At 34.2% G+C, this 14082-nt stretch overlaps 1 protein-coding gene across 23 annotated transcripts in view; it reads right to left on the bottom strand.

The window, feature by feature from the left end:
• atp8b4 (ATPase phospholipid transporting 8B4) overlaps positions 1-11929 on the bottom strand; it is a 75381-nt gene extending 63452 nt beyond the window's left edge. For all 23 annotated transcript variants that reach the window (XR_015526662.1, XR_015526680.1, XR_015526672.1 and 20 more), the window contains exons 1-2: positions 11793-11929; positions 8187-8254 (exon numbers count right to left, since the gene is read on the bottom strand). Coding sequence is in view for 1 of the 23 variants with exons in the window: in XM_087312535.1 (XP_087168661.1) it covers positions 8187-8254; positions 11793-11812 (88 nt within the window). In the remaining 22 variants the exon portion in view is untranslated. The remainder of the gene's footprint in view (positions 1-8186; positions 8255-11792) is intronic.
• Positions 11930-14082: the final 2153 nt, after the last annotated feature.

Raw genomic sequence — 14082 nt, forward strand, 5'->3', positions numbered from 1 at the left:
ATTGATTCTTTGTTTCTTCTGAATTAAATGAAATTGATCAAATTTTTTGCATTGTAAAATTTAACAGCAATGATCAGGCAACATTTAAGTGTGGTGAAAGAACAACTGTGATCTTGTTGAGTGGTAAGCCTAAGCTAAGATAAGTTAGCTATAGCTATGCACAGTGTTTTTCCATTTCATAAGGTTCCCTTTACAGCATTGATGATGTAATGTAGTTAGTAATTAAAATTAGTAATTAAAAGATTATATAATACTGTATATAAATTTGTTTGCTCAGTTTTTCAGATTAATGAAGAAAATGTTCACAGTATTTTCCCACAAACGAGGAGCGGTTTACTTACTTTTAGATTTTGATAGAAAACGGTTGCCATACAGCAGGTATTTTTAATTATATTATTTGTTTATTATAATATACAGTTTAATAAACTGTATGTACCATTTTGTTATCAGTGGAACATGTAATAAAAGGATATTTGTCAAAAATGCATTGTGTATGTATTTCATTATTGTATATTTTACATTTTATGAATGAGTAACTTTCATTAATAAATTTGAGTAAACTCTGGTTAATTTGCATAAATTATAAAAGGTGAGGAACTAAGGAAGACATTGTACCGAAACATCTGTGTCTTTTAATCACCCGTAGAATGTAAGAGAAAGACAAAAATAAAAACAGTACGAAGCAATTACTTGAGTGCGAATCATTACCTTTTTTGAATAATAGCATTGACAAGCCTGACGCACAAAACCAAAGAAGAAACGTAAGCGCGCAGGGCAAACTTCAGCAACTCTACCCATATAAATTATAAAAGCACATTCCACTGACAATATTTCAAGAGTTCCCACTTAGATATGCTAAGCATTTATAGCAGGTTTGGCATGCTGTCCTCGGAGAGAACCCTGAGCTCGGAGATATTTGAGCGCAGGGCTCCCGCCTAGTCAATAAGCATATCAGGTAGGTCTAGAGAGTTTCCCGTTTAGAAAAGGGAGGAAAAAGAGGAGATGGGGTGGAAGGGGGGATTCTTCCAAAACGAAGATAGAGCAGTAGGAAGAAAATGATTCATTTATAGTAAACTAGGATCACTGATTGGATTATTACAGATTACAGATGAGCAGCCAGTAGTGCTCAATCATATCACGTGCTCCTCTCGAAATTATTTTATGAAACTTCACTAAAATCATCATATATCACTGAAAATTCACTCGGCTTAAACCCTTATTTATCATGGGTCGCCACAGTGGAATGAACCGCCAACTATTCTGCCATATGTTTTACGCAGCGGATGCCCTTTCAGCTTCAACCCAGTACTGGGAAGCTTTATAAAACAATACTTTTCTTTAAACATTCCAGATTTAATTAATCTCTCCTTACACACATAAATATGAATTATCATCACAGATATCATTGTCGCAGTGAATAAGCAGAGAATATTGAGATAGTTTAGTTTTATAGTTTTAAGTTTAAGATATCTCTCAAAGCACATTAGAAATACCTACAGTAACAGCCAACAATAACACCCTAGAAACTGCACACAGCAGCAACTCACTATAAATAACAGAAAAATCCTTGCAACTAATCTAAAAACATCCAAATGAACACATCTCTGAGCATCTATTGTTGTTTTGTTTGCTCTGAATATAATTGCAGGTTCTAGCAAGAAGCACATCCTTTGTTGAGCACAACCTCAATAAAAATCCTTCGACTGTTTTTCTTCAGCAAGGTGATTCAGCGAGGGGAAAAAATACTCTAATAATCTACCAAACACTCACAGAATGGCCTGGTAAATCATTTGTGCCTCATTATGCACTGGTTCACTGCTTTCTATGGCAACACGAGAACATGAGAATGGTTTCTCGATTAGCTCAGGTGCTACAACCGTCATCAAGCATTAATAATTAAACAGTTTTCACACCCAGAGATGTAGCAGATGATACTCCTTTTACAAAACAGAGCCAGTACACATACAGTCACAAATACAACTCGACTGTAGACTAAAAAAAGAAGTACTCTGATGGTATTGTACTCTCTTACAGTATGTTCTTAAGTTCTGCATTTCTGTGGAGATACTACTTGGAATTTGTAGAAAAGTTATTGACATCAGAATAAGGCATTTTGTATTTTGAGTTTAAAAAAGTCCTGTATTGAACTTCCTCATTCGTTCAGTGAACCTTGTCATTTGAATTGTTAGCTTAATTATGGATATGATGTGCTAGTGCCTTTCATTTCTTTTTTTTTTTATAACTTTTGCACAGGTTGTGAATTTTTCATACTTCAAACATCAGACAATAGACCCTTTCACAAAGTAATTTTCAACCCCCGGGACATTTTTCGCAGTCTCCAGAAACATTGACAGGACTACGTTTTTCAGAACGAGCCTGGGTTGAACAGACCCATGAGTCCACAAAGTGGCACTAATGAATTTGCTATTTAAACAACTTGGCGCAAAACGTGAAAATTAGGGTTGTGCTGGTCTGAAAACAGCAGCAAATCGCGCCAAACACATATTGCACCTTATTGCGGCAGGTGTATGATAGGGCCCTAAAGTTATACAAAATGAAAACCATTATCGATAGTGAAAAATATGGAACATTATTTCATGAATTATCATACTCTTTTGTTGCTATATCACCCAGCCCTAGTATTCGTAGAGGAGACATAAATAAAAATGAAATGAAACCAAATATACAGTTAAAGCCAAAAGTATTAGCCCCCCATTTCATTTATTTGATTTTTTTTTATATTTCCCAAATGATGTTTAACAGAGCAAGGAAATTTTTACAGTATGTGTCATGTTAACCAGCGAACAACCACCAGATGTCGCTGGTAAACACTCACACACAAACACACACTTAGAACTACACTTCCGCCTTTTCCTGGACTACATTTTCATACATGCACTTCTCCCTGACACCCATGCTCATTCATCTAACTTGATTGCATTCACCACCTGAACCTTGTCATAGACTGAACTCTCACAGCTGAAGCCACTCACACAATGATTATTTGGACTATTTAAACTCCTCTTTTTCACACACATGTTGCCGAGTCTTGTTAGCTGTACCAGTGACATTACAACGCGTTTCTCCCTGTCTTGTTTCTCCGTGTGTAAACCCTAGCCTGGTATTCCTTGTTATCCTGTTTAGCCGCCTGCCTTCTGACCTCCTTGCCTGTTATTCGACTACGATTCTGGACTGTCTCAATATACCTGTCTACACCTGTTTTGACCATTGCTTGCCTGACTACGATTAAACCTGCATTTGGATCCTACCTTCTGTTGTCAGTGTCCCTCCAAGTCGTTACAGAATGTCTGACAATGTTTTTTTTTCTGGAGAAAGTCTTATTTGTTTTAATTTGGCTAGAATAAAAAAGTGTTAAATTTTTTAAACACAATTCAGGGCACAACAATAAGGACTGCCCGATGGCCCGGGGCCAGCATGTGAGATGCTCAGGACAGTAGACAGGATCGTTACTAGCCCGATCGGGCCACTAATGCCCTGTCACTAAAGTTTAATTTGCCTGTGACTATTTGTCAATTGCGTGCAAATACAGTCAGAATAGAGAAACCATTTGTGTTTTTAAGCCTTCAAATGGTACCTTCTTGGTTCCTCTTATCTGATTTGCTCTTCAGTGTTTGAACTCTCAGTAATGATTAAATCACACTGAACTGAGCTAAACTGAACTGAACTGAACTTAAACACTAAAACCTGAACTACACTGTTCCAGTTACTATGACCATTTATGTGAAGCTGCTCTGACACAAACTACATTCTAAAAGCACTATACAAATAAAGCTGAATTGAAAGCTGAATTGATTGGATGTTGTGAGCATGTAAGCTATACCATAACAACCAGTAAGGCTAAGAGACAGCAACATGGCGGCAACATCAAGTGATGATGCTAAAGGAAAACATTTGTCTCTAACGTTTTGGAAGCAGACATTTACAAGGGTTCACCACGACTAAAAAAATTAAGTGATGTTTTGTGAAGTTTGCCGTTAGTTTGGCAGGTCAGTCATCTTTTGTTTTGCAATAAAATACCTGCACATTTTGCTACTTTTGTTTGCAAAACACTTTATTAACATTTTTTAAATATTTAAAATTCTAGATTTACAAACATTTTGACATTTTTTTTATTTGTGGCTAAGAAATAGCTATTTTTTGGTGGGGCCAGTGACAAAAAGGGGCAATAAGGGGCAAGTAAAAATCTGAACCACTGGTCCGATCGGGCCAGTAGAAAAAATCCTTAGCGTTGAACCCTGCAATTTTAAGGACAAAATTATTAGCCCCTTTAAGCTAATTTTTTTCGATAGTCTACAGAACAAACAATCGTTATACAATAACTTGCCTTATTACCCTAACCTGCCTAGTTAATCTAATTAACCTAATGAACCTTTTAAATGTCGCTTTAAGCTGTATAGAAGTGTCTTGAAAAATATCTAGTCAAATATTATTGACTGTCATCATGACAAAGATAAAATAAGTCAGTTATTAGAAATTAGAGTTATTAATTAGAGTTATTACAACTATTATGTTTAGAAACGTGTTGAAAAAAATCGTCTCTCCGTTAAACAGAAATTGGGGAAAAAAATAAACAGGGGCTAATAATTCTGACTTCAACTATATCTACAAAAAGTTACTTCACCGACTTGATTAACTAACTTTACATCGACATAAAGCTAACAATAACAACTTTTCACTAGCAATTTTAGCTCTAAAGATAAAGCCTTCCTCTCTTGCACTCTCCTTAACAGACATTTCAGTAATTATGGAAATTACCATACAAGTGTTGTAGTGACTAACACATGGAGGCGTGTGTATTCTTCCTGTTTGTGTATTTGACCGCTCAAACGCTGACAACACACAACAAAAATGTCAAAAGCCGGGCATTCTTTCATCACTGCCTTCCCAACTTCTCTCTTTAAACAGGAGCGTATTACAACAACTAGCAATGTAAAACACACACAAAACAATACCTGCAGGTATCACACGCATGTCCCCACAGCTATGATCTCCATCCAGTCTTCCAGTTTATTTATTTTTATTTTAAAAGATGAACTGCCTCTGCAAGCCTAAAGGCAAGAAGCAATCTGCGGTGTACACAAAGTCAAGTAGGCAAACCTTTACGTCACTGGCGGATCCATTACCTTTTTCCTTCCCATAATCACACACACACAAACATGTAGTGCATCTTCACGTCAGCACCAAGGTGACTGCTTTATCTCATAGGGCCAGAACATAAGACGATAATTGAGCAATGGGTGATGTGAATAGAAGAGGAAGACGGAAAAAAAAGCATTATAATGAACTATTTCTGGAGATACAAACGAGTTTGATTTGTTTGTGTGCAAGTGAAGCCAAGAGCAGAGGCAACAATCGCACAAGGGGGGTGTCATCAAGGTTTCTAGGCAACAAGACCTGAGAAGAGCTGAAGACCTCGGCTCAAACACATGGCGTAGATGAATTCTGTTGCTAACAATAAGCATTAAACGCAGAACTTAAGTATGAGAGCTGGTCTTTTGTTGTGGCGGATTTGATCTGTTGAACTGCTAAACACTGCAGTTGTCCGGTGGTTTGTAGTGTCTACAGTTGATCATGCGACTAGGTTTCAGTGTAGGTTACTGTTAAAGAGAAGTAACGGCCTTAGAGAAAGCATTCATTTCACTACAAAAACGATAAGAAAAATGCTAAATGTTTAAATCATATTGAAATGTTATTAGCATTTATTTTAATATGAAGCAAAAGAGGTGTTCTATATCAGTTTTTCTCAACTGGTGGGTTGCATTTTCTGTGGGTCGCGGAGTGTGTGGTCAAACAAAACAACAAAAGTTACATTTTTTACTTATTTTGCTTATACCTGGCTTTTATTTTGAAATGCGTGCGCGACAACCCTACTGTTTAACATGTGAAATTTCATTTAATTATTGCAATAAATATGTCGAAGACCAAGTACGACCCCAAATATGGAAAGTATAGATATATATTGACGACAAAAAAGACTTAAAGCCTCAGTGTCACATGTAGTGAGGTGCTCTCATAAGAGAGCATGAAACCTTCTAAATTAAAACAACATTTAGAAACCAGACAACATGTTCGATCAAAAATTTATTATTAACAGTATTTGTGGTTTTTGCTTTGTAATATTTCTATAATTTGATCCATTTTGTGAATTTCTGCCGCTTTAAATTCAAATGAGATTATGCTCTTTTCAAAAGAGGGCGGAGCTACCAATGCCTATGTGTCAGCACAGACAGCCTGATCTCACGAGGAAACAAAGTATTTTACATTTTGTCAGTTAAGTGGCTAACTCGTACGAATTCGTACAAGTTCAGTAGTACGAAAATGTACGATTTTAAAAAGGAAGTGTGGCACCCAATCCCACCCCTAACCCCAACCGTCATTGGGTGATGAGTAAATCGTATTAAATTGTACGAATTAGATCGTACAAATTTATACGAATTAGTCACTAAAGCAAAAAGTTACGAATTTCCGTGAGATTGCGTTGAGCCAGCAGCTCACAACAAATGTGGAAAGATATTGCGTCTCATATTTAACAAACCGTTTAAAGCGAACTTTATATAATGGATCAATAATGACAGCAATAAAATAGTGTTTATTTGTAAGTCTTGGTGAATTTCTTATGATGTATCTGTCACAACTTGTTTATGTTAACAAATAAATACAAATTAATAATAATTCCTAAAATTGTATAATAGTTCCTAAAAATTTGACCATGTAAAAATGTGGGTTCCATGGTCAAACCAGTTGAGAACCCCTGTTCTATGTAATATACAGTGCTCAGTATATATGAGTACATCCCTCACAAATCTCTCTTTTAAATTCAGATTTTCTATAGGACGCTTTACAATATTATATTTGTGCATATATATTAGATTAGCCAGTACTGAAGCCAAATCAGTGGCACAGTGGCTCACCTCACAACAAGAAGGTCGCTGGTTGGGTCAGTTGGCATTTCTGTGTGGAGTTTGCATGTTTCTCCAGATGCTCTGGTTTCCCCCACAGTCCAAACACCATGTGCTACAGTGAATTGGGTCAACTAAAGTGCCTGTAGTATATGTGTGTGCATGTGAGAGTGAATGGGTGTTTCCCAGTACTGGGTTGTAGCTGGAAGGGCATCCGTTGCGTAAAACATAAGCTGGATAAGTTGGCGATCCAGGCAGGAAGTGGTGTTAGTGAGGCCAACAGGGGGCACTCAACCTGCGGTCTCTGTGTGTCCTAACGCCCTAGTATAGTGAAGGGGACTCTATACTGCTCAGTGAGCACCGTCTTTCGGATGAGAAGTTAAACCGAGGTCATGACTCTATGTGGACATCCCAGGATGTCCTTCAAAAAACAGTTGGGGTTTAACCCAAGCATCCTAGCATAATTTGCCCACTGGCCTACGTCCAACATGACCTCCTAGCCATCCCCATATTATAATTGGCTTTAGTCTTTCTCCTCTTCACCAATCAGCTGGTGTGTGGTGTGCGGTCTGGCACAATATGGCTGCCATCGAGTCACCCAGGTGAATGTTGCGCACTGGTGATGGATGAGGAGATTCCCCCCAAAAAATGTGTATAGTGCTTTGAGTTTCCAGAAAAGTGCCATATAAATGTAAGAAATTATTATATTATTATTAATAATAAAATAAAATGTTGTTTTGTTTACAGAAATAATAAGGTGAAATTAAGTTTAAGTAAAGCTTTAGTTTTTCCTTAAAACAAGGTCAAGTATTTTCCAGTGGGGTGAGTAAAATACACTTATTTTAAACTGACAATTAGATTATTTGACAATATTTAGATTGTATTAACAGAAAACTCACTTAATTTTCACCTGCTATTTCTTAGAAGAAAATAATGTATTTTACTTGTCTAGAAAATGCTTCTTGATTTATTTTCTTGATTTAATCTAAATCAAATTCTTCTCGAATCCTTTATTTGGACTAAAAATGAATAAATAAATATTTTTTTTGCTGCTTGTACTTTTAACTGCTTATTTAAAATGAGCTGAATCAGCACAATTCTTGAGGGTTTTTTTTGGACAACAAAAACAATTAAGGACAACACTGTGTGCAACCCATCATTTTTTACAGTTCGAGAAAAACATTCTTTGCTGTGTTTAATTTCCAAACAATGCATGCACATGTGTGTATTTAGATATGTTAATACTCCTTTAGAGTCTGCACTAACCAATATGAACGTCCTTCTTCCAGATTGCCATAACACCAGGCCATCTCCGACGGGTCCTAAGGGTTTCTCTGAAAAACACCACCACAAAAATAAGTAAGTCAAATACATTACCTTTTTTCCCAATTCCTTTTTCAGATTTTAACATGTAAATACACATTTCCATGTGTCAGATCCAACACAAACCAAACAAATGAAAAAACAAAACAAAACAAAACCAAAGGCTTCTCGGTATTTTACATCAGAATACAATATCACCTCTGTTAATAATCTTCTAGTAAAACATTTACAAATCCACCACCTTTTAAAAACAGCGTAAAAAGGTCCCCAAACTCTGCATGATGCATCTATTTTTATCATATAAGTCATTTTTCCATTGTCATGTTTGTTACCATCTCTTTCAGCCAACAGCCTATAGTTAGTGCACATATACTTTTCCAATTTAAAGAAATAAGCCGTTTCGCTTGTAGAATACACGCATTCATAAATATATGCTCCGTCTTTTTAAACTTAATCTCCTTGGCATATAAATGAGATAAAAAAAATTAAAGGAGACATTGCTATGTTAACCTCAAGAATATTTTCTATAATTTCTTTCACACCATTCCAAAAGTTCTGTATTCCTCTACATTCCCATATACAGTGATACAACGTTCCTTTAAGGTCCCTAGATCTCGAGCAAGTGTCTGGAATATTTTCATTATATTTATGCAATAAAACTGGAGTTATGTAAATCCTCATCAACCATTTATTTTGTAACAGTTTCAGACGAGATAATACTATACATTTCAGCACAATATAATCTCATCGTGATCTGATTGAGTTCCGAGTAAACAAAGTGGCAGATAAATGGTGATATCCCAAACAAAACGCTCCCCTACAGCTATACTGTAGATCTTAAAAGCTTGTTTACTTGTGCTGGAAAGCATCGCAGATGATCAGATCATGTGGGTCACGCAGCGCAGTATAATTGTCTTTTAGTTCTTACTGTTTTTTTAATGTCTGACGCAGAGCGTGTATCTTCCCCCACATCGTCCTAATGAGGACCCAGCGGAGGCGCAGCCAGGAAACCCGTCCGTTCTCTGGAAACACACACTGTCTCCTGGGGGAAAACTGCAGCGCTGCATGCATGCCATCAGCACAGGTGAGCTGCATGGCTGCGGCGTCCTTCCATATGCTAGCTTTACATTACATGATGATTTGTGACCAATGCTGTGAAGGCTTGGTGGGACATTACACTGAGTGCAGCTGTGATGCACTTGTTTTGTGTGTGGGAAGGTATGTGTTGAAAATAAACACCAGAGAAATATCACTGAAACAAACATTTCTGGCATCTTCACATTTAAGACTACCTGAACTGGTAGTTAAAAGAAAAGATGTACAGCGGTTGTGAAAGTCAGCAGGCATTTGACTTACTGACCCAACACGACTGCTGGACAAAAAACAATAATAATAAATAAATTGATTATGTATTGACTTGTTTATTTGCTTAATTTGTAAAATGAATGCACATCATATTGTTTATGCACATCATATATTGTGTGTTGCACAATAAGAGGGTTATAGTGTGGTTTATTTATTTTTTAATCAGTTTGTACTGTTATATATTTTTAATAATTTTCTATTGGTAATTTCATTTTCTCTTTTACTTTTGTTTGTTAACAGTGACAAAAATCTGATAAATAAATCTTAAAGAAATAAATAAAATAGTACACCTTATTAAATAATTTGTAATGTTATGTTTTGCACACTAAATTGATGAAGGACTAAAAACCATAAAAAATAAATAATAAAAAAAATTATATATTACAAATAATAATACAAATAGAATAATAAATATTTTAATATCAATGATAATATTAATAATAAAAATATTATATATTTTTTCTAATTATGTAATATTAAGATAACAGAAATATGAAAGCTATAAACTATAGAAAGCTAATAACACAATAAAAAAATGTAGTTAAATAATATGTATAATGTTATGTTTTGCATAGTATATTGATGCATGAGTATATGATTTATAATAACAACAACAGCAACATTACAATAAAGTATTACATTATTATTGTACCTAAAAATTACGATGTTATAATAATATTTAATAGCAGGTAACAACAATATATTTAGTTTTTATTATATTTTAAATAATATATAAAACATAATAATGTAATATGTTGAAGACACTGAACTATATGTAATATCTATATTAATATCACAACACTGTATTTATTTTAAATAGAAATTCAATATTAAAACCTTCATTTGAAATTATTTGTCACATAAAATATTAAAGTTTAAATTATGAAGTACATCATATATTGTGTGTTGCACAATAAGAGGGTTATAGTGTGGATTATTTTTATTTTTTAAATCAGTTTGTACTGTTATATATTTTTATTAATTTTCTATTGGTACTTTTATTTTCTCTTTTACTTTTGTTTGTTAACTGTGACAAAAATCTGAAAATTTAATCTTAAAGAAATAAATAAAATAGTAAATTTTATTAAATAATTAGTAATGTTGTATTTTGCATACTAAATTGATGCAGGAATAAAAAACTATAAAAACAAATAATAATAATAATAATAATAATAATAATAAATATATATTATAAATAATACAATTAGAATAATAAATATATTAATAACAATAATAATATTAATAATCATACAAATATTATGATATAATAGAAATATTATTTCTAATTATTTAATATTATATAACAATATATGCTATCGTTTATATTAAATATAAATATTGTTTACATATATATATATATATATATATATATATATATATATATATATATATATATATATATATATATATATACAATACGTAATATGGTGATGCATTACTATAGAAAGCTGATATGATAACACAATACAATAAGACATTTTGGTAAATAATATGTATAATGTTATGTTTTGGATAGTATATTGATGCATGAGTATATGATTTATAATAACAACAACATTACAATAAATTATTATTACATTATTATTGTACATAAGAATGACGATGTTTTAATAATAATATGAATTATACCAGGTAACAACAACAATATATTTAGTTTAATTATAATTTCAATTATTTATAAAACATATTAATGTATTAAACTGGTGCCAATGAACTGTATGTATTATTTGTAATAACATTACAACACTATATTTATTTTAAATAGCAATGTTATATTTATCCCTTCATATAAAATGATTTGTCACATAAAATATTAAAGTTTAAATCATATATGATCACAAACAGTGTGAACACATTATAAAGTACCTTTATTTAATGACCAAATTGAGGATGAGATCTCAACTGTAACCTCAGTTGCACCCAACATCCCAATAGAGGAACGCCTATAGTCAATTAAACAGCCTTAAGTGGCATTTAGGTGAATAATAAGACCGACGAGTAAAACAAATAGGCATTTTATACATGATATTTTCACTAGAATAGATAAAATATAAGGCCATGTTATTACCCTGAATGACACACGCTCCCGTCAGGCAGTCGTATTTGCTGTAACTGCGGTGTATATCATCACTACAGCTCATTCACACATATCCACGTAAATAATAACAATAATACAGTGCTTACCGAAAACATGCTCCATCCATTCACTTATGGCTCTGCAACGGAGACAAGGTGGAGTAACATTTCCGTGAGAAATTAAGCAGAAAAAACACCGTCCAGGTCCACAGAAACAACCTCCTCTTTCTCGCGCTCACGCACTCAAGCACCCGCGTGCGCGCACACACATACGCGCTCACGCACACACACACAGGAGCAGTTTGCGGAATACAGAGCAAAACAATTACGTTAAGTGTTAAATAACATGTAAGCAAGTCCAAGATGAACATATATTTGTTATTATCCACTTTTTATGATCGGTGATAATCTAATGATGTTCGTTATGTCCGTTAATGACGCAGTATTCGAATCACGAGCTCCTCAGTCTGATTAACGGTTTTGAATAGGATCATATTAATATGCCGTATTTGTCTTATTATAAGTAATTACGAACTTTTTAATAAATAAATATTATAAATAAATTTATTGATCAAATAGTAACAACAATATAGATTAAAACATCAATCAAATGATTTATTAATTACTTTTATAACTAAAATTACGCATTTTCACTTAAAAATTTCCGAAACGCATGTGTATACATTTACTGATTGAGTAATGGTGCTTGTAAAGGTGTTCTGAATGTAAAAACAAATAAACAAATAATTAAAAATAGTAAAAACATAATTGATTTTAAATTTGATTTTATTAATTAGTTGTGTTTTTACATAAAATGGATAAGTGAAACAGTATATATATATATATATTGCATTAATTTATTAATGGCATTTACATGTGTATAAAATCATTTTTAAATTGTAAAAACAAATGAATAAACAACAATAAATAAAATAACATTAATAATACGAGTATAATATAAAAATATGTAATGAAACAGACGGACGGACGGACGGACGGACAGACAGACAGACAGACAGATAGATAGATAGATAGATTCTTTCTAATTTAAAAAAGTTGTAATTTAAACTTCTTTTTATTTATAGATTATTATACAAAACTACACACACTGGCCACTTTATTAGGTACACCTAAGTAGTACTATGTTGGACCCCTTTTGCCTTCAGAACTGCCTTAATCCTTTGTGGCATAGATTCAACAAGGTACTGGACATATTCCTCAGAGATTTTGCTCCAGTCAGGGCACGTTATCCTGCTGGAGGTAGCCATCAGAAGATGGGTACACTGTGGCCATAAAGGGATAGACATGGTCAGCAACAATTCTCAGGTGGGCTGTGGTGTTGACACGATGCTCAATTGGCACTAATGGGCCCAAAGTGTGCCAAGAAAATATCCCCCACACCATTACACCACCACCAGCCTGAACCATTGATACAAGGCAGGATGGAGCCATGCTTTCATGCTGTTGATGCCAAATTCTGACCCTACCATCCGAATGTTGCAGCAGAAATAGACTCATCAGACCAGGCAACGTTTCTCCAATCTTCTATTGTCCAATTTTGTTGAGCCTGTGTGAATTGTAGCCTCTGTGTCCTGTTCTCAGCTGACAGGAGTGGCACCCGGTGTGGTCTTCTGCTGCTGTAGCCCATCCGCCTCAAGGTTGACCATGTTTTGCATTTAGAGATGCTCTTCTGCAGACCTCGGTTGTAACGAGTGCTTATTTGAGTTACCGTTGCCTTTCTATCAGCGCGGACCAGTCTAGTAGAGATGGTTGTGCGTGAAAATCCTAGTAGATCAGCAGTTTCTGAAATACTCAGACCAGCCTGTCTGGCACCAACAACCATGCCACATTCAGAGTCACTTAAATCCTCTTTCTTCCCCGTTTGAACTGCAGCAGTCCGTCTTGAACATGTCTACATGGCTAAATGCATTGAGCTGCTACCATGTGCAAGCAGTAAGACAGGTGTACCTAAAAAAGTAGCCAGTGAGTGTATATATATACTGTAATAATATAACATTATGATATCTATTTTATACTTTTCACAACTGTACAAAAGCCCTTGCACAAAAACAAATAATATCCCAGGGTCAGTGACATCTAAAAGATTAAATATGTATTATTATGCTAACGATAGCTAATTTTTAATTTTAATAGCCCAAATTGTGCAAAATTAGATCATTTAAATCAATGTGTGTTCTTCTGAATTCTGTAATTCAGACAGCATGTAACATTGTGTATTGTTTGATAACAACTTGCATGGAAAAGCAATAGCGCCATCTTCCTGACGATTGCAACGAGGTCTAAGTTGTTCGTGGTGTTCGTGCATGCAATGTTCCTAAGTACGTCACTTACTTCCTTAAACATTTGACTGGACGAGAAAGCTATGAAATAACAATTA

Source organism: Danio rerio, chromosome 25 (genome assembly GCF_052040795.2).
Source record: "Danio rerio strain M-AB ecotype USA chromosome 25, GRCz13ab, whole genome shotgun sequence".
NCBI lineage: Eukaryota > Metazoa > Chordata > Actinopteri > Cypriniformes > Danionidae > Danio > Danio rerio.